Source organism: Spermophilus citellus (genome assembly GCF_964194105.1).
Source record: "Spermophilus citellus genome assembly, chromosome: 1".
NCBI lineage: Eukaryota > Metazoa > Chordata > Mammalia > Rodentia > Sciuridae > Spermophilus > Spermophilus citellus.
In genome coordinates this window covers 159,193,155-159,218,106 of record NC_138182.1, presented here as the reverse complement: position 1 = coordinate 159,218,106, position 24,952 = coordinate 159,193,155, and the positions used below count along the sequence as shown (strand labels likewise).

The following is a 24,952-nucleotide window of genomic DNA, read 5'->3' as shown; positions in this document are numbered from 1 at the left end:
AGAGAGTTATTTAAACAAACACGGTCTCTGACTTTTAGTTGCTGACACCTAATATAAATAAAAACAATAAATCTGTCCAAAGGATTACCAAACTAACTGAACAAACACAAAATAGTCAAAAGCATTTACCTTATATAAATGCAGCAGAGTAATAATTGAAGGGTAAGTCATGGGAGATGACTCTCTAAACAGGGTGGGGCCTAAATGGAACAGTTACCTTGTTGAGTCTCCAAGAGGGAGGTCAGGTTTTAAGAAAAGCTTCAAGGATTGGCTACTGGGCTTGAGGAAAATGGGCCAATTAGGGAAGAGGGTACAGCTTAGGAGATGACTTAGAGGCAGAAACACAACTACAGGAAGAACAAAAACTGCCCAGGAAAAGGAAAGGTAATCAGTCCAACAGGTGTATGTTTCTCTTTTCTTTTTTTTTTTTTTAAGAGAGAGAGAGAGAGAATTTTTTATATTTATTTTTCAGTTTTTGGTGGACACAACATCTTTATTTTATTTTTATGTGATGCTGAGGATCGAACCCAGCACCCCGCGCATGCCAGGGGAGCGCATTACCACTTGAGCCACATCCCCAGCCCAGGTGTATGTTTCTCAATTGGTCTTATTCATGCCCCCTTCTGATAAATATAAAAATTTCACACCCTCTTTTAAGGTTATTAAAAATTTCAAAACTAAATATAGTATCCAACACCAAATCACATCAACAGTGGTTTCAGAATTTGATTTTCCAAATAATAGAAATTACCTCTTCCCCCAGAAGAGGTAATTTTTACCTGGTTGGACAGCAACAAATATCAGCAAGGATGCCCTCTAACACTGAATTCTTTTTTTTTTTTCTTTTTCTTTTGTTTTTTTGTTTTTTTGTTTTTTTATTTTTATTTATTTTTTTTTTTTTTGAGGGCAGATAACCAGGGATTGAACCCAGGAACACTTACCTACAGAGCCATATTCCTCAGCTCTTAAGAGAGGATGTGCATCCTGGGTCCACATGGGACCAGACAATTAGTAGTAAGCAAAAGAGTTACAGCCTACGGTGACGCTAACCAGAATTTATAATTACCTGATTAAAATTTTTGAAGGAAAACTCCTTGTAGATGGCATCCCGCTCACTTAATTCCGACCATCCTGCTGCTTTGAGGTCAAGCATAACTTGGTTCCTCTCCTCTGCTGCCAACAACTGGGCATCTGAAGACTACAAAGAGAACACATTTCATATCTGAAAATGTAGAGGTTTATTAAATTCTTTAAATAAACTCATAGCTCTCTACCTTAAGAACAGATGCAGAAAAGTCTCAAGGGCAACAAATTCTAACCAGCTTTCACTTCTTTGTTCTCAAAAAAAAAAAAAAAAAAGACAAAAGCAAGGCCAGCTCTATACAAAATAAGCTGCCTCCATAGTATGGCTCTCCTGCCCCTTACTCCTGCCTCAACCTTCACATTTTGGCAACTCTGGTTTCTTATAGATGCCCCTGAGACTGACCACTGCCACTGGCCTCCAGAGACCGTTTCAGAATTTCAAGAGTTAGGAAACTGAGGTAAGAACACCCACTGAAGGAAATTCTGCAGATCCATTGGCAGGACCAGGTAGAACTCAAAGCTCTGAACTCCTATCTTAGTGCTCTGATTCAAGGGGGTCCCCTGTCACCTGGTAGCCTTCACCAACTAGTCTTATGGGTTGTAACTATTTTTGATTAATAATCCCTTTCATCTATGACAAAAACCAATCCTCAGAGGAAAAACCAATGTACATTTACATAGAATTTGATATAATAACTTCTGGGGTCCACAGACCCTCTACTATAAATAAAAAAGACCTTGTCTTAATAGAGTACATTTACGAAATCCTTTTCTCAGAGCACCAGTACAAAAATCTTCCAGGAATGATACTGGCCAAATCATACTATTATACTGTACTGTGTGCATGCATGAATATGGAACAACAAATCCCGTAAGTATGTTCAACTCTAATGCACCAATTTAAGAAAACTTGGTAAAGGGACTGGGATTGTGGCTCAGTGGCAGAGTGGTCACCTAGCGTGCACAAGGCACTGGGTTCTATCCTCAACACCACATAAATGTAAAATAAAGATATTGTGTCCACCTAAAACTAAAGCTAAAAATAAAAATAAAAAATAAAAAGACATGGTAAAAAAAAAGAAAAAGAAAAACTCCCTCCAGAGTTTGTCCAGAGTACTATCCAGTCCAAAGCACAGGGGTGTACAACCCACCTTGCACCTTCTCCCCCTGGTGATAACATTCACAAATCCAGGTTCTTTGGTAAATGTGCCCACATTTCCTATGACATTTGCTTTTTAACTTTAAAAACTCTAACCTTCAGGCTGGGGCTGTAGCTCAGTGGCAGAGCACTTGCCTAGCATGTGTGAGGCACTGGGTTCGATCCTCAGCACCATATAAAAATAAACAAATAAAAAAGGGCATTCTGTCCATCTATAACACAAAAAATTTTTTTTTTTAAAAACCCTCTAAACCTCACCAGGCACAGTGGCACATGCACATAATCCCAGCCACTCAGGAGGTTGAGGCACTCTCAGCAATTTAGCGAGGCTCTAAGCAACTTGGTGAGACCCTGTCTCTAAATAAAATACAAAAAGGTCTGGGGATGTGGCTCAGTAGTTAAGTGTCCCTAGATTCAATCCCTAGTACCAAAAAAAAAAAAAAAAAATCATGGCCAGAGAGAAGGTTAGGTTCTCACTCCAGTATAAGTGCCAACCAATATCTTATGCCTCACCTACTTGCAGAGCTACTGTAGGTTCAGGTGAGAGACTGGCACTCAGAAAGTCTGAACTAATGTTGAACACTTGTTCATCAAAGGACAACTGGGGATTCTCCAGATTCTCTGCCATGAAGCTGCAACTCATGCCCACTTCTAAAATCCTAAAATCTTTTATCACTGATATTAATATAGTTAATACTGTTTTGCCAGGTATGGTGATGCATACCCATAATCCCTGCGACTTGGGAGGCTGAGGCAGGAGTATCAAAAATTCGAGGCCAGCCTCAGCAATTAAGGGAAGCCCTGAATAACTTAGTGAGACTGTCTCAAAATAAAAAATAACAATGATGGGGGGAGGCTGTGGTTGTGGCTCAGGGGTAGAGCGCTTGCCTAGCACATATGAGGCACTGAGTTCAGTCCTCAGCACCACATAAAAATAAATAAATAAAGGTATTGTTTCCAACTACACTGTGTGCATGCATGAATATGGAACAACAAGTATCTAAAATACCTAAAAGGGGGGGGGGGGCAGATATAGCTCAGTAGTAAAACATCCCTGAAAAGAGGAAAAAAGGAGGTAATGAACAAACTTTCTAGTTTTTCTTCCTTGCTACACTTCCCCACAACTAACAAAAGGGAAAAACTAGAATACCTCTTCAACAAAAACATTTGAAGGTCTGTTGCTGAAAAAGCATTTACTATTAACAGCCAAAAGAGCTATCCATTAGTCTTACAGCGAGTTCTGAAAATTTTCACACTAAGGTCTACCACAGAAATTAATCTAAAATTTCTATTGAAGATAACTATTTTAAGTCAACTCAGAATTTCAGAAAAGAATCAGAATCTGTGTCCACACTGCACAGTTGGTGAAGAAAACTAAATATGCCTTTGTTGCACAGTAGTCACTTGACGGAGGTGGAATGAGCACTCTTGCAATGCTTCGCTCTGGTGCCATCCACAACCCCACTGAGATCAGCGGTAGTAACTCTGGCTCATCATAGATGTCTGCCCAGCCCAGGAATCATGTCCAGAACTGTGAAATGGAGTCATTTCATCTACATAACACCTATGGCCCTCTTGAGGACATGAGGACACACCCTCAGCAGAACCCTTCCAAGGAGGCCTAGAAATTTTTTAATAGGAGTGTGGGGAGAGAAAAGCACAGGATTTGAAAGAGTAAACTTGACTCAAGGGCTAACTTTGTTACTTTTTACTGTGGGATGCTGAACTTGGCCTCTCTTAATTCCAGTGTGTGTCTGTAATGGGGATATATATTATAGTATCTATTTGCCAAGATTTTTTGAAAGGTTTAAAGAGAACTTAAATGTGAAGGTACCCAGGAAAGAGCCTGGCATGTGACAGTCACTCCAATTAAATCCTTCCCAGACACCATGATTTTCCGTGGTCACCCACACCAAGAGAAAGGTACGCCTTAAGACATGTCTAGCTGACAGTAAGCACTCAAGTTGTTCTCGCTTTCGTGGCTACGAAAGCAGAGTTCTTATCTTCCTCCACCATCCAGCGATTTTAAATTTCTTCTATTAAAGAAATTTGAAACGTGCTCTAACTTGCAACTTGAGGAAATGAAACGGTGCGTTTAATGCAAAACTTTTCCACTAGGTGGTGCTGCATGTTAAAATTTTCCCTCATGTTAATTTACTCCAAAGTATTAATTTCCACAGCAGGAAAACTGAACACCCCGTCGGAAGTGAGAAGAAAAATCGATGTGTCGGAAAAAAAAAAAAAGGCAATTTATTTATCAATAGTTCCTCCAACAACTCAGCGCTAAGACAAACCAGCTCACTACCGAGGGAAACAGGCGACTGCCAGCACCCCGGAAGGCCCTGCTCGCCCGGAGCGTACCGTGTCCAGGACCCACCTGCGCCGCTGGTCATTAGCTTACCGAGTGGCCGTAAGCATCAGTTTTGCAACTAATTTTCATGTTTACTTAAAAAAAAAAAAAAAAAAAAAGCAACTCGCCCTCTTTGTTTCCGGCTAGGAAGTTCGTAGGCTACGGAGGGATTTTTAAGCCAAAGGCGAAGTGACACTGCTGGGGACAGACTTCCTCCGACCCGCGCGCAGGCAGGTACCAGTTTACGCCCCGGCGCAGCGTCCGAGTCCGCAGGCCCGAGCCCTCCCGCCCCTCACCCGGCGCCGCGGGCCGCCACGAGCGCTTGGCACTCACCAGGGCCGCCAGACCCGGGCTCCGGCGCCGCAGCGCCGCCAGCAAGCGCCGCGTCGCCCCCAGCGTCCCGAGAACCGCCGCCATGGCGTCCGCCGCGAGCTGCCCGCCGCGCTACTTTCCCGCCGCCCCGGCCGCCTCCCCCCGGAGTCGGCTCCGAGTGGCAGGCAGCGCCGAGTTGCGAGCCCAGCCGCCACGCAGGCCCCGGCGCGCCCCAGAGGCCTGCAGGAGCTGCAATGACCGCTGACCGGGCTGGGTGCCGGGCGAGCGGACGCGGCGCTCTGTCCGCGTGGTCCCCGCCGAGTGCCGGCTGGCCGAGACAGGGAGCAGCAGGGCGCTAGGTTTGCCGCGCAGCCCCGACCTCGCCTCGGGCCTCGGCCTGCCTGGGACTCGCGCACCGTCCGACCTCGCGGGGCTCTTCTGGGGACGCCGGCGATAGAAGGCAAGGGCAAGGGGGCACGAGGGAGCTGCCCCCTCGGTAGTTAGTTCAGTTCTGGGGACAGCGGACCTTAGTGATTCACCTCGAAACCATGCAAATCAGGCAGCCGTGGGTTCGAATCTATCTGTGGTCAGCCGTATCTGTCTTGATAAAGTAGTAAGAGCTGCATCTTTAGCCTCCCCGCGGGCTCAGCACCGGAGCCTCTCCAGAGACAGGTGAGGACAGGAAAACTGTCTCGTGTATTGGGAGGTATTCTTTCTTTTATGTATTCTATGTGTGTATTTATTAATATTTTTCTTTTTGAGATGTAATTGACAAACCATCAGGTTCACCCTCTAAAACGTAGTGTTTTGGGCATTAACTTTTATTCGAAATAAGCAAATGAATGACATAAGTGGGTTTGGAGAGTTTACAGCAAAAGAATAGATATATACAAAAGATCGATTTAACCGTTGTGAGCCGTCAGTTTTATATCCCACATGGACTTGAAAAAAATATAAAGCCTTTTGCCTCAAAATGGCCTAAAATTCATGGGCTTCTGGCTTGGCCTGCTTTCTTCCCTTTTGCCCACTTGACAAGACATGGCTATCTGAAAAGCAAAACCCAGGGGAAGACTCAAGCTGGGGGTGCGGGATGGGGGAGGCCTGAACATGTCACTGGCAACAGGCATGTAAGACACTGGCTTCTTTCGCAGGGTTCCTGAGGCAGACAGACTACAAGTGTAATTAAAGTTTGTATTTCCAATATTTACACTGGGTGTTTATGATCATGAAAAATAGTCTTGAAATTTGATTATTAAAGTGAGAACTGAAAAATGAACTGCTATGTGTGATTTAACAAATTAGTGACCCTTCATCACTTTCCTTCCTTAACATTTTATGAAAATGTAGCATGTCAACTCTAGTCAGGCAAACAGCCAAAGATGGTAAGGGTCAGGGGAGTGATGTCATCTGGTAGGGGCTTTGAATGCTCTGCCTTCACACATAGCTCCCAGATTAATAGGATTTAAGCCCCTTAGCAAAGGCTTAACTGGGTACATCTTTTGCAGTGGTCAACCATGTTTGGCTTGCGAATGTTAGGCTTATCCTGGACTGCTTCCTTTCCTCCTGCTACTTCCCCTTCCTTCCCTCAAAACCAGTGTTTCCTGACAAATCTCTGCATCTCCTCTGTAGGGAATAGCCTTGCTCCTTATTTCCCTCCAGGGGAACCCCACATAGCTGGTCTTAACTAAGTGTTAGAAGCAAGCCATGGATATGCTGGTCATCCTGGGAGCCCTCCCTCCCCTTCCAGACTAGAATAGCAACCCAGTATATATCACAAGGCATGAAAACACTTAAATCTTTTATATATAATTACAACACTGGGAATTTGCCCCCAACAAAATTTGTAATTCTTTTATATTCCAAAATGAGACTATATGCAGAAGACAGGTAAGTATGCTAAATCTATTCAAAGGTCTGTTAAGGTTAAGAAAACTACTAGCAACAGTGAGATGTTGGTCATTTGTTAAGCAAAAAAAAAAAAAAAAAAAAAAAATCCAGTTGCTAAATTTTAACAATAGTATGACTACAACACACTGGAGAAAGCCTAGAGGGAAAGGCAATCAGTGGTTACCTGGGACATGGTATGGAGCTGGGGAGAGTCCCATCTCTCAGAGGTTCTAGAGTAAGAATGCTTACGTTTGAAGCTTGGTCCCACCACTGAAGAGCAAGTTCTGGGGGCCTCCTTTTACTCTTTGAAATGAGGCTATTTAAGAGTATCCATCTCATAGGGTTATTTTATGGATAAATGAAACAATATGAGTAAAGCATTTAAAATAGTACCCAGCATTCACAGTAACAGTTGCTCAAGTGTTACTATCACAGATGGAATCATTAAAGGTTTTTTTTTTTTTAATAACTGGAATTACAAGTATACTTGTGAAGTTCAAATCCCAGCTTTATTAATTTACTATCTATGTAGCTTCAGGAAGTTACTTAACCTCTTTAAACCTCAGTTTGCTTATTTGTAAAATGGACACCATAATGCTACTGTCTTGAGCTATGGTCCCCTTCTGCCAGTGGACATCCCAAACATGGCTGTTCACAATATGACACGTAAAGCTGTCAATTCTCATTCAGTGTAACACTCAGGAAACCAAATTCTGTAGAATTTAGGGTATAATGATATACACATTAAACTATCTAAAACACTGGAAATAATTAGTACTGTGATTACAATATGCTTTAGTATGGAACTAATAAATTACCTTGAGTTATAAAAATATTTACTTTGCAAGGCATGGTGGTACACGCCTGTAATCCCAGCTATTCAGAAGGCTAAGACAAAAGGAAAAGATGATCACTAGTTCAAGGCCAGCCTGGGTAACTAAGAGCCTATCTCAACATAATTTTTTTTTTTAACTGGGTACGGTGGCGCACACCTGTAATCCCAGCAGCTCCAGAGGCTGAGACAGGAGGATCAGAAATTCAAAGCCAGCCTCAGCAACAGCAAGGTGCTAAGCAACTCAGTGAGACCCTGTCTCTAGATAAAATACAAAATAGGGCTGGGGATGTGGCTCAGTGGTCAAGTTTCCCAGAATTCAATCCCCGGTACCAAAAAAAAAAAAAAAAAAAAAGATCAGGGATGCAGTTTAGTGGCAGATTACTTGCCTAGTGTATGCAAGGTCTTGTGTTCAATCCCTAATACAAAAAAAAAAAAAAAATGTTTTTTTTAATTACTTTTTCCTAACATCTGTCTTACCTAGAAACAAGTGAAATCACTTTAAATTCTTTCAGTGAAAGCAGAGATCACAAAAACCAAGATATTTCACTTTTTTATTTTCCATCAGTTGCAATTTTAGGGATACACTGTCAGTTCTAATTATTCTTCCCATAACAAAACATGTTCCTGCTTAACCAACTCTGGAAGAGAAACTGCAAACAGAAAACCAACTTTCCTAGACATACACAAGGAACCAAGAATTTTCTATTTCTGCCTTGTACACAGTAATCACAATGGCACTATACTTATTATTCTACCATAATATGTCTTCACATTTCAAACTGGATTATTCCTAAAATATTGGGTTATATTCAAGCAATAAAAACAAGAATAGTAAGTTATAATGAATATTTTTGCATCTGCTTATTCCAAAACTAGTTAAAACACCAGTTTGTAATTCTTTTACCCATTCAACAAAGGCATGATTCTTTTAACTTGACTGAAGTTGCAAGTCAACACTTCACTGGAGAAAATGTATGAGATTACAGCAATAATTTCTGAAATGAAAAACTGCAAGTTCTCCTCTCTTCAGCTTCTTTCAGTCCATCACTACTCGGCATGTTCCTGCTCTTGTCCTGGAATTAGCCACCGAATACTCTCAGTTCGAATGGTAGCATACATAATAAAACTAATTAAAAAGAATAAGGAAAATACGAGCAACCAGTCCACGCTTTTTATCAAAGTGCTGGGAAGAGGGCCTATTTGGTCAGCTTGAGTTACCACCACATTTTTCTTGGCTTCTATACCTGAAAGAAAAATCAATTGTTTCAAACCAGAGAGAAAACACATCCGACACAGATTTTTTTGAAGTACGATGCATGGTATGCAAAATGACATGCAATCCTAAAATAAACACCACCGCTATTATATCTGGGATGAATTTCACCTGCTTGTCAGTATAATTTGTAGCTTGCCTTTCTCCCCACCACATCAAAGGATCAGGAATCCATTCAACTATTCCAAGCTAAAATTCCAGAATTTCTGTGGACTCATCAGAGATTTCTTAGTCAATGCCTTGTAAGAGCTGCCTTTTGTTCTCCTGAGACGAAAGTTTAACAAGCAACTAGTAAAGCTACTTATTTGCAGGAGTTCACAGAATGTTTTCACATGTTTAAGTAAGGCTGAATTCAAAATGTTTTTAAATAAGTTACTGAAAAAATTGGTAGGACTAGCAACTATTAGGATTGGTAATCATCAAAGACACTAGGACTCCTAGATTTTGTGTGTTCTACATTTTCCTAGAGCAGTGAAGAAAATGGCTTCCTCTCCACACACCAGTCTGGGATCCAGTACTAGACCTGGATTCCTAACCACTTTGTGGCCCACTTGCACCCCTCCAATTAACTTAGCACTTTGCTCTTTAGTGTTAAGAGAAAAGTGATTGCATGCAACTCACTATATATGAACTTATTTGAACATATTTCCACTGAGTACACTTCAGAAAGAAGGGATACTCTTAGTTAAGACAGTAAGGCTTTTGAGTAGTTAAGTTTTACAATGGAGGAAATTTTCTTCAATTTAAATGCTCAAACTCTTACAAAGAGTAAAAAGTGAAGTTGTGTTTGTTTGGTTTGGTTTGATTGTTTGCAGTGTTGAGAATCAAACCCAGGGTCCTGCACATGTTAAGAAAGTGGTCTTACACTGACCTGCACCCCCAGCCCTGGCCATATGTTTAAACATTAAGGAATTAAATTAAAGAATTAGAATAACATCTGCAAATGGATTAATAAATGAATGCCAACAAAACAAAAACAATGCAGACATATCTCATAAGCATAGTAGTTGGATGAAATAAGTCAGACACCCAAGAATATACACAATACATCTCCACTAATACAAAACAGGTAACACTAGACTGGTATGGAGTCAAGACTGGCTATCTTTGCAGAGGGGCTATTTTGCTCATGTGTTTCTTGTACTGAGTACGGGTTACTCAGGGTATAGATATCTTTTTACATACATTTTCAGTTGTATGTAATGTTGAAATTTCACTTTATAAAAATTCATCACCAATGATTTATGTAATTTTGTGTAAATATTAAATAACTAAAAATGAACATAAAAGGTGTCTATAGGTAAAGTGTATGATATGTGAATTATATTTTAATAAACTTTTTTTTTAAATGGTATCTATAATCATTAAATTACCTACTCATGTTAAGCTTGCCACTGATGGAGAGGTATTTAACAAGATCACAAGTTCGTTAGAAAAGAACTTTAATTAATTAATTAGTTTTTAAATAAAATAATTTTGACACTTTAAAGTCAATCTAAGGATTTAAGCAAATCAAAAGGTATACACTGGGGCTGGGGATGTGGCTCAAGCGGTAGCGCGCTCGCCTGGCATGCGTGCGGCCCGGGTTCGATCCTCAGCACCACATACCAACAAAGATGTTGTGTCCGCCGAGAACTAAAAAATAAATATTAAAAATTCTCTCTCTCTCTCTCTCTCTCTCTCTCTCTCTCTCTTTAAAAAAAAAAAAAAAAAAAGGTATACACTGCCAGGCACAGTGACGCATGCCTGTAATCCCAGTGGCTGGCGAGGCTGAAACAGGAGCATTGTGAGTTCAAAGCCAGCTGCAGCAACTTTAAGACTAATAAGCAACTCAGTGAGACCCTGTCTCTAAATAAAATACAAAATAGGGCTGGGATGTGGTTCAGTGGCCCTGAGTTCAATCCCCAGTAACCCCCCAAAAAGAAAGGCATACACCCCCAGAAGTAAGATATCTTCTTCCCCAGCATATTATTGCTACATACCTGTCTGGTTAAAAATGAAGATTTTCAGTGTTTCCAGTGTTCTATCTGTATGATTGAATCTAGCCATTGGTTTAGCTCCTTGAAATAACAAAATGTTAGGAACAGCTACAGTGCCAAACCTGGTAGAAAGGCTGAGAGAAAGAAGTCAATTAGAAAACCTGAGTTAATTAACAGCAAGCTTTCTCATATCAGAATGGTGGAAATAAATGAGAAAGGATCAGTTTTGTGTGACCTGAGGAGATTTCCGATATTCAAATTTGAAGCTTTCAGTTTTTTCGTGACCTCTTTCCTTATGGGTCAGGATTGGGGGTATTCCTGAATTGCTTTCTATGACCATGTGGATCTACCCATGACCCAATTATTCCACTATTTAAGTTCCTAACTGTTAAACATCAGAACAGAAAATTCTAATTCACGGACAAAGCACACTGTATCAATTTATTTGACAGAAGAAATTTCAATTTCTTCAGAATGCCCATCTTCATCCCTAAAAAAAACAAAAACATCAACTTACAGAAAGCAACTGGTTTGGTAATTGGTGCAAGGGAATATATAACGTAATGCACCAGGAAGTTCACAATTAGGGGAAGAGGACTTGGAAGTAATCTGACCTGGGTAGGATTATTTCACCTCTACAAAATACAGACCAGTCTGGGTTCTAGTCTCAGGCCACTGAACCAGTTGTGATCTATGGGCAGATTATTTAACCTCCCTAAACCTCAGCTTCCCCCATTAGTGAAACAATAATATTGAATAATCAAAATATTTTTCTCATCAAGTAACATGCTATTTGCATATTAATATATGAGATTCCTATGTTATGATTTAGATCTTTTTTTTTTTAATGGTATTGGGGATTGAACTCAGGGGCACTTGACCACCGAGTCACAACCCAGCCCTATTTTGTATTTTATTTAGAGACAGGGTCTCACTGAGTTGCTGAGGGCCTTGCTTTTGCTAAGGCTGGTTTTGAACTCATGATCCTCCTGCCTCAGCCTCCTGAGCCACTGGGATTATAGGCATGCGCCACCTCACCTGCCGCCTATGATTTAGATCTTAAACATCCCCAAAAACTCATGTGTTGAAGGCTTTGTACCCAGTGCAGTAGTGTTCAGAGGTGGGGGCTTTGGGAAGTAACTGGATCATAAGGTCTTACTTCATTAAATGATTGATCCATTTATGGGTTCACAGCTTAATGTGTTTGGGGTGAGGCTTCTGACTACAAGCAAGCTCCATCTACTTCCTGGCCACCAAGAGCTGAGCAGCTTTCCTCCACCAGGTGCTTCTGCTATGATGCCTTAGCACACCAGCAGGGCCTGAACTGACCAGGGGCTGAAGCCTTGGGAACCATGAAACAAAATAAATTTCTATTTCTTTTATTCCTTTATTCTTTTTCCATAAAAGCTTCATGTAAACATTAGCAGTTATAGACCAACACTGAAAAATATCAGTAGAGTACAAATTAATAAAGCCTTTACCATCACCTTGACCAGGTTCCCAACATTCTAGACTGATTCACACACATTGTCTTGTGACCTAGTAAGGAACATCTGATTTAGAAGAAGTGGGAACACAGTTTATAAATTGGCCATGATCACAGCACTTAGGGTAAATGCAAAATATCTGAATAAATTCTCTAACTTGTTTTATTAGACATTTTAAAAAGATGAGCCAAGGGTGGTGGCACATGCCTATAATCCCAGCTACTTGGGAAGCTGAAGCAGGAGGATCAAGGTCAGCCTGGGCAATGTAGCAAGACCCAATTTACCCTCCCTCCCCAAAAAGATAAAAACTGAGTGGGCAATATAACAGAAACATAAAACAAAGGTAAATGTTACTTTAATGGATTAAATTAATTCATTACTTTATTGAATGTTTACTGTGGAACTTGCATGCAAAGAGTAGATGTAAGAGCTGGGTGCAGTGGTGCACACCTGTAATCCCAGCAGCTCAGGAGGCTGAGGCAGGAGGATCACGAGTTCAAAGCCAGCCTCGGCAATGGGGAGGCACTAAGCAACTAGTGAGAGCCTGTCTCTAAATAAAGTACAAAATAGTGCTGCAGATGTGGCTCAGTAGTTGAGTGACCCTGAGTTCAATCCCTGGTATTTAGAAAAAAAAGAGTATATGTAAGAAGGAGGAAGGAAAGAAAGGAAAGACAAGAGAAAATACAAGGAAAGGAAGAATGTCAAAGTAAACACAGAACAAGGGTCCTAAGAGTTAGGCTGCCAGGGATGGGGACCTAATCTGCAGGTTAAAATCACAAGAGACCTCATACTGTGACACCAGTTGCACTAACTCACTCTGGCCAGGACCCTCCAAAGTCCTTTGGACTTTATTCTGCCAAAATGTGACACCTTTAAATCCACCACACAGAGACCAAGCCTCTTTTGTTAAGGGTCTTCCAAAAAATGATGCCACTGGCTTTCTCAGAAGTTTGACACTCTTGCACTAATTCACTTTTTTTTTTTTTTTAACACAGGATCTCCCTGTGCTGCTCAGGCTACTCTCAAATTCCTGGGCTCAAGTGATTCTCCCACCTTAGCCTCCTGAGTAGCTGCGACTACAGGCATGTGCCATGGCAACTGGCTGACACACCTCAGTCTTGCCTTTCCCTTCCTTCCATCATCGCATAGTTCCACCTCCTCCTCCTCCACTTCTAACTTATCTAACTGCAGCCTCCACATAACCGCACCATCAGCCAAAAGGATGAGCGGTAAACCCCGCCATGGGAAGATACCTGCTGTGCTGAGATGCATCCAGTGCCAAAAAGTGAAGAGCTGGAAACGCCCGGGGCAGAGAATTAAAATGAGGGGCCAAGCTGGCGGAAAACCGGCACCATGGAGTGTAGAACAGTACCAGGGTACAGTCACTACCATTCGGGTTTAGAAAATCCATAAGGTCCTGTGGTGAAAGAAACAGCACTGACGTCAGCAATAAAGTACATACACGTGCTTCTGGCCGGACACCCAAGAAAGAGAAACGCCCACTGCCTCCAGAGAGAGGAACTGCAGCTGGGGGCAGGGAGAGCTGCGCAACTTCCTCAGGAACCTTTGGGATTCAAACCACATGGATCCAGGAATTAGTAGAAAAGCAGTACCAAATGACATGGTATGTATTTTCCTCTAAGCTTTTCGAATATGACTAGAGAGCTGTTTTAGTATTTTTCATAATCCATTACTTCAAATGCAAATACTCACAGGGTACAGGTCACTGCCCATGCCTTTGAATTGTGCATCTCAAATACTATGATTTAAATCCCAAAGGCCCATGGTGCCACTGGGAGGTGGTGAAGCCTGAACGGGACAGACCTGGAAAGTCTTAGGCATTTCGGGTGTGTACTTGAATGGGATTTGGGGACCTTGGTTTCTTCACACTCTCTCTTTCTTTCTAGCCTCCATGAGAAGAGGGCTTCTTCTGCCACACACTCCCAACATGGTGTACTGCTTCACCACAACGGACCATGATCTGAAACCTACAAAACTGTCAGCTCAAACAAACCTTTCCTCTTTTTAAGTTGATTATCTAAGGTATTTTGTTAGAGTAACAGAAAACTGACTAACACATCCATCAAACAATCTCAAATGATATTTGAGTCTGATACTATGATATCAGACCCCAAGCTATCACTTTAGTAGAGCTAAGTCTATACCAAGCAACTGGATCAATGCATGAGGCCAAAGGTTACCTAAAGTCAAGGGTGCACTGTCCTTACCACCAGCTATTTAAACTATAACTCAGACTATCCTGGTTATGTATGTGACTCAGTAAAACAATACTGCAGGACTAAGGCAAAATGTTTACCACATTCAGGAGGGGATGTGAGACCCCCAGGCTGACCCTTGTTCCTAGAGAAGCTACATGCACTAACTGTATCATGCCCTCCCTGACAAGAAGCAATCACAGCTTTCAGAGCTGGGATTTATTTTTCTCATACAAGCAGCCTGACTTCATCCTGCTCTTCTGGCTTCTCAACTACAGAAATTGTCAGTCATTGTCCCAGAATTCCCTTTGGAATCATCATTTATCCAACTAGCTGGAAAAGCATGGCTGGGTTTAGGACAACGATCTCAGCTCTCGCTCCAGAACAATTACTGGTCCCTTGAAGTTATGTCAATGTGACATAACTTCAAGGGAATTATAAATACTTCTCATCTAAATACTGCTAAATTATAATTTAGTTCAATTTTGTTTTGTTTTGTTTTTTGAGACAGTGTTTCACTACTTTGCCCAGGTCAGTCTTGAACTCTGGGCTCAAGCCAGCCTTGGGAGTAGCTGGGACTGCAGGCACAAGCCACTGACCAGTTGTAACTTAGGAATTTTATGTTGCCTCTGTAATAAATACTTCATTTGAAAGCAGGGCAAGTGTTCTACCACTGAGCTATATCCCCAGCCCTGGAAGTCAAATGCTATGATTCTGATGCTAACCAACTATCTATCCACTGGGGTTTTTATCATAAGGCATGATGGTGAGATTACCCAAAGAATGACTAGATTTTGGCCACCTAAAAAGCATAATTGAGCCAAAGTGGTGCACTCCTGTAATCCCAGCAATTTGGGAGGCTGAGGCAAGAGGATAGAAAGTTCAAAGCCAACTTAGCAACTTAGTGAGACCCTGTCTCAAAAGAAAAAAATTTTTAAAAAGGGCTAGGGATGTGGCTCAGTGGTAAAGCACCCCTGGGTTCAATCCCCAGTACCAAAATAAAGCATAATTAAACTGTGAGCTCAAAACTGTGAGCTCTTTAATTCTATTTCCTCCTTTTCCTATAAATTTCACCAGAAGCAAAGTCAACTTTCATTAACAGGGCCACTCAATGTTACCCCCCACTAAGAACATGATAAAGATGGTGGCCCTCCCTGTGAAAAGCTGGTAGAGTATTCATCATAGGACTCATGCCCTGAAAGGAGAAAAGTGCTAAATGTTTTTTCTTACCTGGGACATATTTAAAATTTTCAGAGTGAAATTCTCCAACCCTGTCACATTCCTCTCCTCACAGTTCACCTTTGGGGACTTGAGGCTCTCGGTGTTATTGGTGTCCTCTGCAGGAGCAGGATCAGGTTCCACCACCTCAGGCTCCGCATAGTACTCCTCTTCTCTTTCAGGGAAGCTTGTCCCACCTCTGTCCAGAGAGAAGAGGCTGTCTCGGGCGCTGCACCTTGAGTCTTCCTCTCCATCAGCACCACAGGTGCCACCACTGGGCTCCGAGCTCCGTCTGTCCTCAGCTTCCCCAGGAATCACAGACAGCACCACCATGGGATCTCGGTTAGCATCCAGCCCCAGCCCAGCACTGGCCTCCTCCGCAGCCCTGTCCCGGCCCGTGCGGTCATGTGGGGGCTCCTCCTCGCTCAGGTACACAGCCCCTGCCTGGAGATGGGAAGCCGGCTGCCCCTCTGACCATATGTGATCATTTTTCTCTGCAACTAAAACATGCCAGCATGTTCAGTGATACTCGACTCAAAAATAAATGAAGTCTTCAAAAAATGAAATTTTCGCCTGTGGAGAAAAAGTTATGCTTCCCATCAGACTATCAGAGAGCTATCACCATTCTCCTTTTCAGGAAGATTGTCACCAATCTAGATTAATGGATACCAAATAAGTAGACAAATACATAGGTTCACCTGGAACCCACTGCCTGCCTTATGGGTTATAACCAAAACATTCTGGTGCAGACATCCGATCAGGAAAATATGATATAAACACTTCAACATTTTCATTTGCTTGATGAGAATACTTAATAAAATAATTGTTGTTGTTGTTGTTTGGGAGTTTTTTGCGGGGAGAGGGGGTGCTATAAACAGGGATTGAACCCAGGGGTGCTTAACCACTGAGCCACATTCCCAGCCCCTTTTTATACTTTTATTCAAAGACAGGGTCTCACTAAGTTGCATAGGGCCTCGCTAAATTGCCGAGGCTGACTTTGAATTTACAATCCCCCTGCCTCATCCCAAGTGGCTGAGATTACAAGTGTGCACCACCCAGCAGAAAATAATAGTTTTATGCAAGACCCTACTAGGTCAAAGCATCTATGCACCCTTGGAACAGCTCTATGAGATGTGCCAGATGGGGTGATCAAGTTCACATAATAGATGACCAAGATAAGGCACAGAGAAACTCAGTGCAATGCCTGATGGCACACAGCTAGTGAGTGTCAGAGCCAGTTCTTTTTTTTTTTTTAAGAGAGTGTGAGAGAGAGAGAGAAAGAATTTTTTTTTAATATTTATTTTTTTTAGTTCTCAGCGGACACAACATCTTTGTTGGTATGTGGTGCTGAGGATTGAACCCGGGCCGCACGCATGCCAGGCGAGCGCGCTACTGCTTGAGCCACATCCCCAGCCCCAGCAGAGCCAGTTCTAAGGACAAAGGCTTCTGGTTGCTACTCCTGAATGGGCCTAACTGGCCCCACAATGAATCCTCGGAGGATGCCAGGCCATTCTGCCTAAGGAACACTACTCAAGCCACAAAGCATCTCCTTCCTAGAATGACCTTGACAGCTGGACTCTGCTTTCCTACCCGCCAACCTTGAGCTGCTGTTCTTGGAATGCTAAGAGATAGGCCCAGCAGTGCAACCACTACAGCAGGAAGGAGAGGAGGACTTTCCTCCCACTTTGGAGCCAGAAGGTGGGTCCTGGGCTAAATATTCAGAAAAGGGAAGAGTCCCGGGCAATCCTGGTGCCCATTTAGCAATTGCCATAGACCTCTGTGGATGACTCCTGCTCTCCAACTCAATTCAATGCCAGACACCAGACACTGACCAATGGAAACAAATGATGCTGGCTGCCCTAAAGAAAAGCTTACCATGTGGCTTGGGAACTACCAGTGAATTGTGTCACCGGAGTGAGAATGAGGGGGAAAATCGTTTGTGTGTGTAGGGGTGTGTGTGTGTGTGTGTGTGTGTGTGTGTGTGTGTGTGTATGTGTGTGTGTATAAAAATCATATGATAACATAATATATAGTATATATAAAATGAATGAGTCAGGAGTGGTGGCACATACCTGTAATCCCAGCAGCTTGGGAGGCTGAGGCAGGACGACTGTAAATTCAAAGCCAACTTCAGCAATTTAGAGAAGCCCTGAACAACTTAGCGAAACCCTGTCTCAAAATTAAAAATTAAACAGCTGGGGATGTGGCTCAATGGTTAAGCAACTCTGGGTTCAATCTTTGATACCAAAAATCAAACAAAAAAAATGAATGAATGAAAAATATTTTTTAAAAGTGGGGCTGAGGATGTAGCTCAGTGGTAGAGTACTGTCTAGCATGCATTGGACCCTGGGTTCAATGCTCAGCAAAGAAAGACAGACCCCAAAACTCTTCTACTTGATAAAAACTATAAATCCATATATCCAAGAATCTCAACAAACCCCTAGCTCAACCAACTACACCAAAGCACATCAAAATCAAATTGCTCAAAATCAGTAACAAAAAGAAAATCTTAAAAGTGGCCAAAAAAAAAAAAAAAAAAAAACAGATATATGAAGGACAAAGGAACAAAGACACAGATGACAGTGGATTTCTCATTGGAAATAATGTAAGCAAGAGCAGAATTTTAAAGTACTGAAGGAAAAGAAAAAAAAACACAAATCTTGAATTCTATACCCATCAAAAATATCTTACAAAAAACAAAGATTTTTTTTTTTTTTAAAGCCCTGCAGGGACTGGGGTTGTGGCTCAGCAGTACAGGGCTCGCCTAGCACATTTGGGGCACTGGGCTTGACCCTCAGCAGCACATAAAAATAAAATAAAGGTATTGTATCCAACTACAACTAAAACAAAATATTTTATAAATAAATAAACAAACCCTGCAGCGGTGCACAACTGTAATCCCAGCTACTCAGGATGCTGAGGCAGAATTACCTGAGTCCAAAGTTCAGGACTAGACTAGGCAACAAAAGAAGACCCCCTCCCTAAAAAAAAAAAAAAAAAAAAAAAAGAAATCCAAAAGCTGAGACAGGGACTCAGTGGTAGTATGCCTAGCATGTATAAGGCTCTGGGTTCAACCCCCAGCACTGAAAAGAAGGAGAAAATTATTATTATTATTATTATTATTATTATTATTATTCACTGCCATAGACTCACACACAAAAATCTTAAAGGGACTACTTCAGGCAGAAGAAAATGAATACCAAAGGTAAATAAAGATCCACACATAAAAGAATAAAGAATGGCAGAGTGGGAACTACATAGATAAATGCCCACAATTCTTTCCAAAATTCTTGTTATGAAGGGGACAAGGAAGAGGAGGTAGTGTGTGTATATATATATATATATAATTTCCAAAGAACTAAGAGAGGTTTTTATTTGTGTTTTTAGGACATAGGAACAATTTGAGGATATATAACACCATGGAAAAAGAGGCAGGGAGGGACAGGCGACAATGTTAGGCAGCAAGTGAGTCTGGTCAAGCACTTCTGTGACTACAACAGAGAGAAGGGTCAGGGTGCCCAGGCAAGGAGCTTTGGCAGTTTGGTGGGGAACAGGATCACACTGGTGCTCCGATCTATAGCCTTTAGTCGATAAGCATAAACAAGTTTGCTGCACAGGAAAAGAAACCAGAGAGTTGGAAAAGAAAGAAAGGTGCCAGGTTTGGGGGTCAACCCTATACCAAAACACCCCAGCTCCATGGAGATCTGCCCTTACTAACCTAGTCAACATTCTAGATCCCCTAAGTAAATAGAGAATGATAAAACATTGAATCTCCAGAAGAAAAATCTCAGGGTACATTTTTTTCTTTTGTTTTTGGTACTGGGGATTGAACCTAGGGGCACAACCCCAGCCCTTTTTTTATTATTATTATTTTTATTTTGAGACAAGGTCTTGCAAAGTTTCCATGCCTCGTTAAATTGCTGAGGCTGGCCTTGAACTTGCAATCCTCCTGCCTCAGCCTCCCTAAACACTGGGATTACAGACAGGTGTGTGCCACCACACCTGGCTCAGGAGACAATTTAGCCTCCAGGTAAAATTCCAACATGCCTATAATCCCAACATCCTGGGAAACTGAGGTAGAAGGAAGGTAAATTTAAGACCAGCCTGGGCAATTTAGCAAAACTCTACTTCAAGATAAAGAAAAAAATTTTTGTAATTTCTTTTTAAAAGGGCTGGGGATGATTTTAGTACCACAAAAAAAAAATAAAATAAAAAATAAAATAAAAAACTTGTACACTATGCCAACAGGGACAAGTTAGAATCCTCAGATAGATGTTCCCAGCAGAAAACCAACAGAGAATCTCGGTGATGCCCAGAGCTGGTATTTTGAGTTCAGGAATACAACCCCTTTCCTCCATGAAGATATATGTGTACATAGTTCAAATTAGGAACAACAGCAATCTTACATTGTCATTTAGCTATTAGGAAGAAAAGAAACAATGACGGATGAGTGCAGTGGCCCACATCTATAATCCCAACTACTCTAGAAACTGAAGCACGGGGATCCAAAGTTCAAGGCCAAGGCCAACCTGGGCAACTTAACTAGACCCTGTCTCAAAATTTAAAAAACAGGCCCCACATGACATGGCTCTGTCTGTACTCCCAGTCCCTGTTTTGTCTGGTTCATCACTGAACCCTCAGAGCCCAACTATGTCTGGCAGTAAGAATCTGCTGGCTGACTGCCTGGTGACTGGTGGCAGGGGTCCTGAGGCCAGGAGTTCACTCCAATCCTTAGGCACCTGGGCAGCATTGCCGCTCCAGATGCTAATCTGCCAGTGGTGCTCTCTACAGAGAAAGGCCTTAGGTTTTCATCCACTCTGGGAAGGAACCAGCTGGTGAAGTTTCCTCTGTTCTCACGCTACTCATGAGCAGTCCACGATGACCAGTGGTCTACCCCATGGCTGGTATCATCCTCAGGATCTGCATGAATGTGACCCCGACTACAAGATGGGCTCACATTGACTCCAACAACAAGTCAGTCCCCTGAGTTAGCCGAGGATTCTGCCAGGAAACAACACATTTAACTTGGGCAATTGAAGAACTGAATAAGGGGGCTGGGGTTGTGGCTCAGTGGTAGAGCGCTGCCTAGCACATGTGAGGCACTGGGTTCAATTCTCAGCACCACATAAAATAAACAAATAAATAAATAAAATAAAGATATTGTGTCCAATTACAACTAAAAAAAATTTATCAAAAAAAGAAAAAAGAACTGAATAAGGGACCACCAATATGTGGGCTCAGTATAGAGACTAAAGCAGTGACAAGGAACTCCAAGGCCAGGAACAGCGGAGGGGAAGGCAATCACTGACTTTACCGGTCCAGAGGCAAAAGCAGTTACAGAACCTGGAAGAACACATGCAGCTCAGAGAAGGCAGCTTTCTAACACGGTGGCCTTTCAGTCAGGGGACACAGCCCGCCTGGGCTAACCCCTGAGGGAGACAGCTAAGAAAATCAACATACTGACCTCACTTTCTCCCACCCCCTCCAACCCAAAGGCATGAGACCAGCTGTTTTTCTACACATCCCTTCATACCTCTGAGGCTAGTGGCTAAGTGTACTGGGAATACAGAGATTTGGCTGTGAGGTCAGGCAGACATGGGCTTGTCTCATGTGACTCCTTAATTTCTGACTATATGACCTTAGCAAAGGACTTACCGGTTCTTGAGTCTCCGTTTACTCATCTATAAAATGGGAACAATAACATCTACTGCATAATATTTAAAGATTAAATAACACTTTGCACTAAGCACAGTACCTGGCACACAATGAGTGCTTTCATTAATGGTAACGGTGTGATTGTACCTCTCCCTTCCCCTGGCTCAGCAACAGTCAGCTGCCCTGCCTCTGTTTTTATTAAGGTGTGAATGAAAAGCAAGGCCAAAGGTCTGGACTGTGAGGAGGCGGTCAGAAGAGCAATAAATAAGACTAAAGCCTCCATTACCCACTCTAGCTATTGTCCAGGGTGACTGCCTTCCCCCACTTAAAGGGGTCCCTGCAAGCCTGACTTTGGTGGTCTCCAGTAGTTTTTCTAGTCTGTCCTTTATGGAGGCACCTGAGGCTTCCCTAGAAAGTGGTCCAGCAGAATGAACTCCAGCGTGGGCTTTGAAGTCGGAGACAGGTTCTGTCTGCAGAGATGCAAACTTGGGCAGATTGCTTGGCCTCTTTCATCTCAACTGTAAAATGGAGATGTTAATGAAACCATGTCTTAGGGTTGGTGGGAGGACTAAATGGGATAAAGGTGCACAGCACTAGGCACGGTTCCTGGCTTCTAAGAAAGGCCTTAATAAACGTCAGCTATTCGTTATGATGATGGTTATGAATAATAAAGAGCTCATAGCAAGAGGGTACACCTCGAAAGGAGTTTAATACACAATTCCTCCTGACGGGGTCACTGCCGGCGATCCCCGCCCGCCATCCCCTGCACCGGACCACTGACGGGCAGGGAGCGGGGGGGAACCAGGTCCGGAGCAGCGCACAGCAGGGCGAGCATCGCGGGCCTTGGCGCAGGTAAAGAGCGCCTCCCGGGCGCACCTCCTTCTCGCCCCGCTTTTACACACCACCGCCTGCCGCCCTGGTCACTGTCCCGGCCCGAACTCACCCTCCAGGCCGCGGGCCGGAAGCCCCAACAGCCACAGCACTACCTGCCACCAGCCGAGGAGCCGCATAGTGCGAGGCGGTGGACGGCGGTGACCACCCCTGCCGAAGGGCAACCGGCGCACAGCGACGCGAGTCACGCTAGCGCGGGAGGAAGCCTGGGGGAAAAGAGTCGGGATCGCGGGCGCGGCCCCGCGCCGCCATCTTGGCGTCTGGCGGCTGCCGCGGGCGCCATCTTGGAGTCGGGCGGACAGCTTCTGGCCGCTGATGTATGACTGGCATTCCAGGCCCAGCCCCAGATGTCGCAGGTCTTTTTCAATTCTCCTGACCCCGAAGTCCAGAGGAGGGCTCCAGCAGAGGTCCGTGCTCCCATTCGTTGCGTGCAAGTCAGCACCTGTGTGGGCAGCAGGCACTTCTCCAGCCTGAGGAGATTCCACCCTGCGTTTCCAAAGACAGGCCCTGAAATCGCCTTCAGGCACCTTGTGGAGAGGCAGAACCTTTGGAAGCTGCAGATCTTCAAATCTCTTACTTTACACGCTACTCTAGCAAGGGTTGCCAACTAGAATCAGGATAAACCCAGTGAAATTAGAATTTCACATTAACTTAGAAATGTCTAAAGGACAATTCTTATAACTGAATATGCTACATTTGTGGTCTTAGCCGTACCTGTTTGCTCAAGGTAGGAGTCTTTTGTTGGTTCATTTTAACTAAGGTAGGGTCTCAGAAAACAATCCCCCAAGTATGGCACTGTGGCATGCTGAGTCTTTTGAACTAAGAGACATTGGAAGGCCTCTTCAGAAGCAGCCTCAGAACCAAGGTCTCTCCCTTACCCCCAAGCAAGCCATAGAAATGTTGACGAACAGCCCAGGGGGCTTTTACTCCAAGAGAGAAGTTACAGAGAGGCAAATCATACCAAAGCAATGAGGCTTTATTAGGGCTTGTACTTGAATTGGAGAGAAACAGCACCGCGGATAGGGTTCCTGGACCCGCTTTTAAAAGAGATATCAGGCAAAGTTTTTATGGGTTAGTGGTTGTGTGTGCAGGCCACACTACTGTTGTTGCCTACTGTTCAGGATTTCTACACACCTTTCATCTGATCTTTGCTCTAGGCACCTTGGATCGGGTCTACACTCAGAATGGTGATTGGTTATTGGCTCATGCATGTTGGGTCTGCTCATCTGGAAGATAGCAAAGGCTCATTACTGCCATCCCAGGAAGATCATATAACAGATAATATAGCTGTCCAGAGGCTGCTGGAAAACCCCTTTACAAGCTTTAAAGAAGGCAGGTAGTGTAAATTCAGCCAAATTAGCTTCTGAAAAACAGAAAACATGATTGGGAACTTGACAGTTTCTTATTCTCATTCCCCCTGAGAAATTTTATTCTCCTTAATCTTAAGGAGTCATGAACAAAAGTATCTTTAGCTCTTTCTTGCTGACTGAGGACATCCAGCCTCTGGTAACTGGAGGTGTAAAGATCTCTTGCTGGCTATTCTAATGGCAGATAAAGTCCCAATTCCTCTTTTGAAGGTATTTGTTGAAAACCTTACATCACCTTCAGTTTGACCTGAAGCTGCTGTAACCTCAAGGAAATAAATTTAACCAAGAGGTTTATAACATAAGGACCAAACAAAGAACATTAACAGTAAGATAATTAACAGAGGTCCAAGAAAGGGTAGAGACCACGTTATTATGCCAGGTAAAGCATCCCTTACAGCTTTCCTGTAAACCCACTGGGTCTGATCACATATCCTTGTAATGTTTACCTCAACTTGTCCTAAGTACAAGTATTTATCAAAATACAGCAGAAAGTACTAGTCACAGGACATGCCACCCTGTTCTACGAGGAGATAATCTAGTGCTAGACTGTTGTCAAGAACCAAATTTGCTAAGAAATTAAGGAAACTTTAGTCCTGTAATAGTCTCATGGGTGTTTGGGTGATTATTTCAATTGTGGTTAGATTGTGCAGGGTAGTTTCACGATTGGCCAACCCTCCCCATGGTGCATCCATACCTACTGTGGCCCTTTTGCCTGCCAAGATAAGGCTTATAGCCTTCTTATTACAGTATAAAAGAAGTGGGTTTGGGTAAAATATGGAGATTTCTGAGGGAGCAAGAAATCCCAGAGTGTAATCACTTTTGAGCCACAGGTCATCAGTATAATCATAGGCTAGAGTCTCATCAAGGAAGGAGGTGGTAGAGTTTGTGGCCAGGTGGGTATTTGCAGGGAGGCGGCATAGCCAGACCTTGCCATGGGGTGCACGACTAGAAAGAACAGTTGAATTATTCCTGGCCTCTAGGTCTCTGTGTACCCATGATACTGGGGGAAGAGAGCATGGCCTTGTTAAAGGGCCATGAACTTCCACAAGGATATTGTTCAGCCAAAGAGCTTTGGAAATGATTTAGTAAGTAAATATCTCCAAGCAATGTGTGTCACTGTATAGTTCTGAATTTTGCTCCTTGTCAGGGAGTCTTAATGCAGGGGCCTGGACAAGCTTTGAGGACTTCGATGCCTTCTAGTAATCTTCATCTCAGCAGAGGGTCTGCCACACGACCAACG

At 43.0% G+C, this 24,952-nt stretch overlaps 2 protein-coding genes across 2 annotated transcripts in view; both read right to left on the bottom strand.

Moving 5' to 3' along the window:
• Nucleotides 1–5,315, bottom strand: part of PCBD2 (pterin-4 alpha-carbinolamine dehydratase 2) — a 49,520-nt gene extending 44,205 nt beyond the window's left edge. Inside the window, exons 1-2 of the mRNA XM_081289413.1 lie at nucleotides 4,926–5,315; nucleotides 1,067–1,198 (exon numbers count right to left, since the gene is read on the bottom strand). Of these exons, the coding sequence (XP_081145539.1) occupies nucleotides 1,067–1,198; nucleotides 4,926–5,009 (216 nt within the window). The 5' untranslated portion in view covers nucleotides 5,010–5,315. The remainder of the gene's footprint in view (nucleotides 1–1,066; nucleotides 1,199–4,925) is intronic.
• A 2,848-nt stretch (nucleotides 5,316–8,163) lies between these two features.
• TXNDC15 (thioredoxin domain containing 15) lies at nucleotides 8,164–22,612 on the bottom strand. The gene is given in 6 exon segments (XM_081289399.1): nucleotides 8,164–8,870; nucleotides 10,882–11,012; nucleotides 13,619–13,782; nucleotides 15,812–16,299; nucleotides 22,398–22,543; nucleotides 22,545–22,612. Coding segments are annotated over 6 exon segments (1,179 nt in total). The 5' UTR covers nucleotides 22,598–22,612; the 3' UTR covers nucleotides 8,164–8,673.
• Between the last annotated feature and the right edge of the window lie 2,340 nt (nucleotides 22,613–24,952).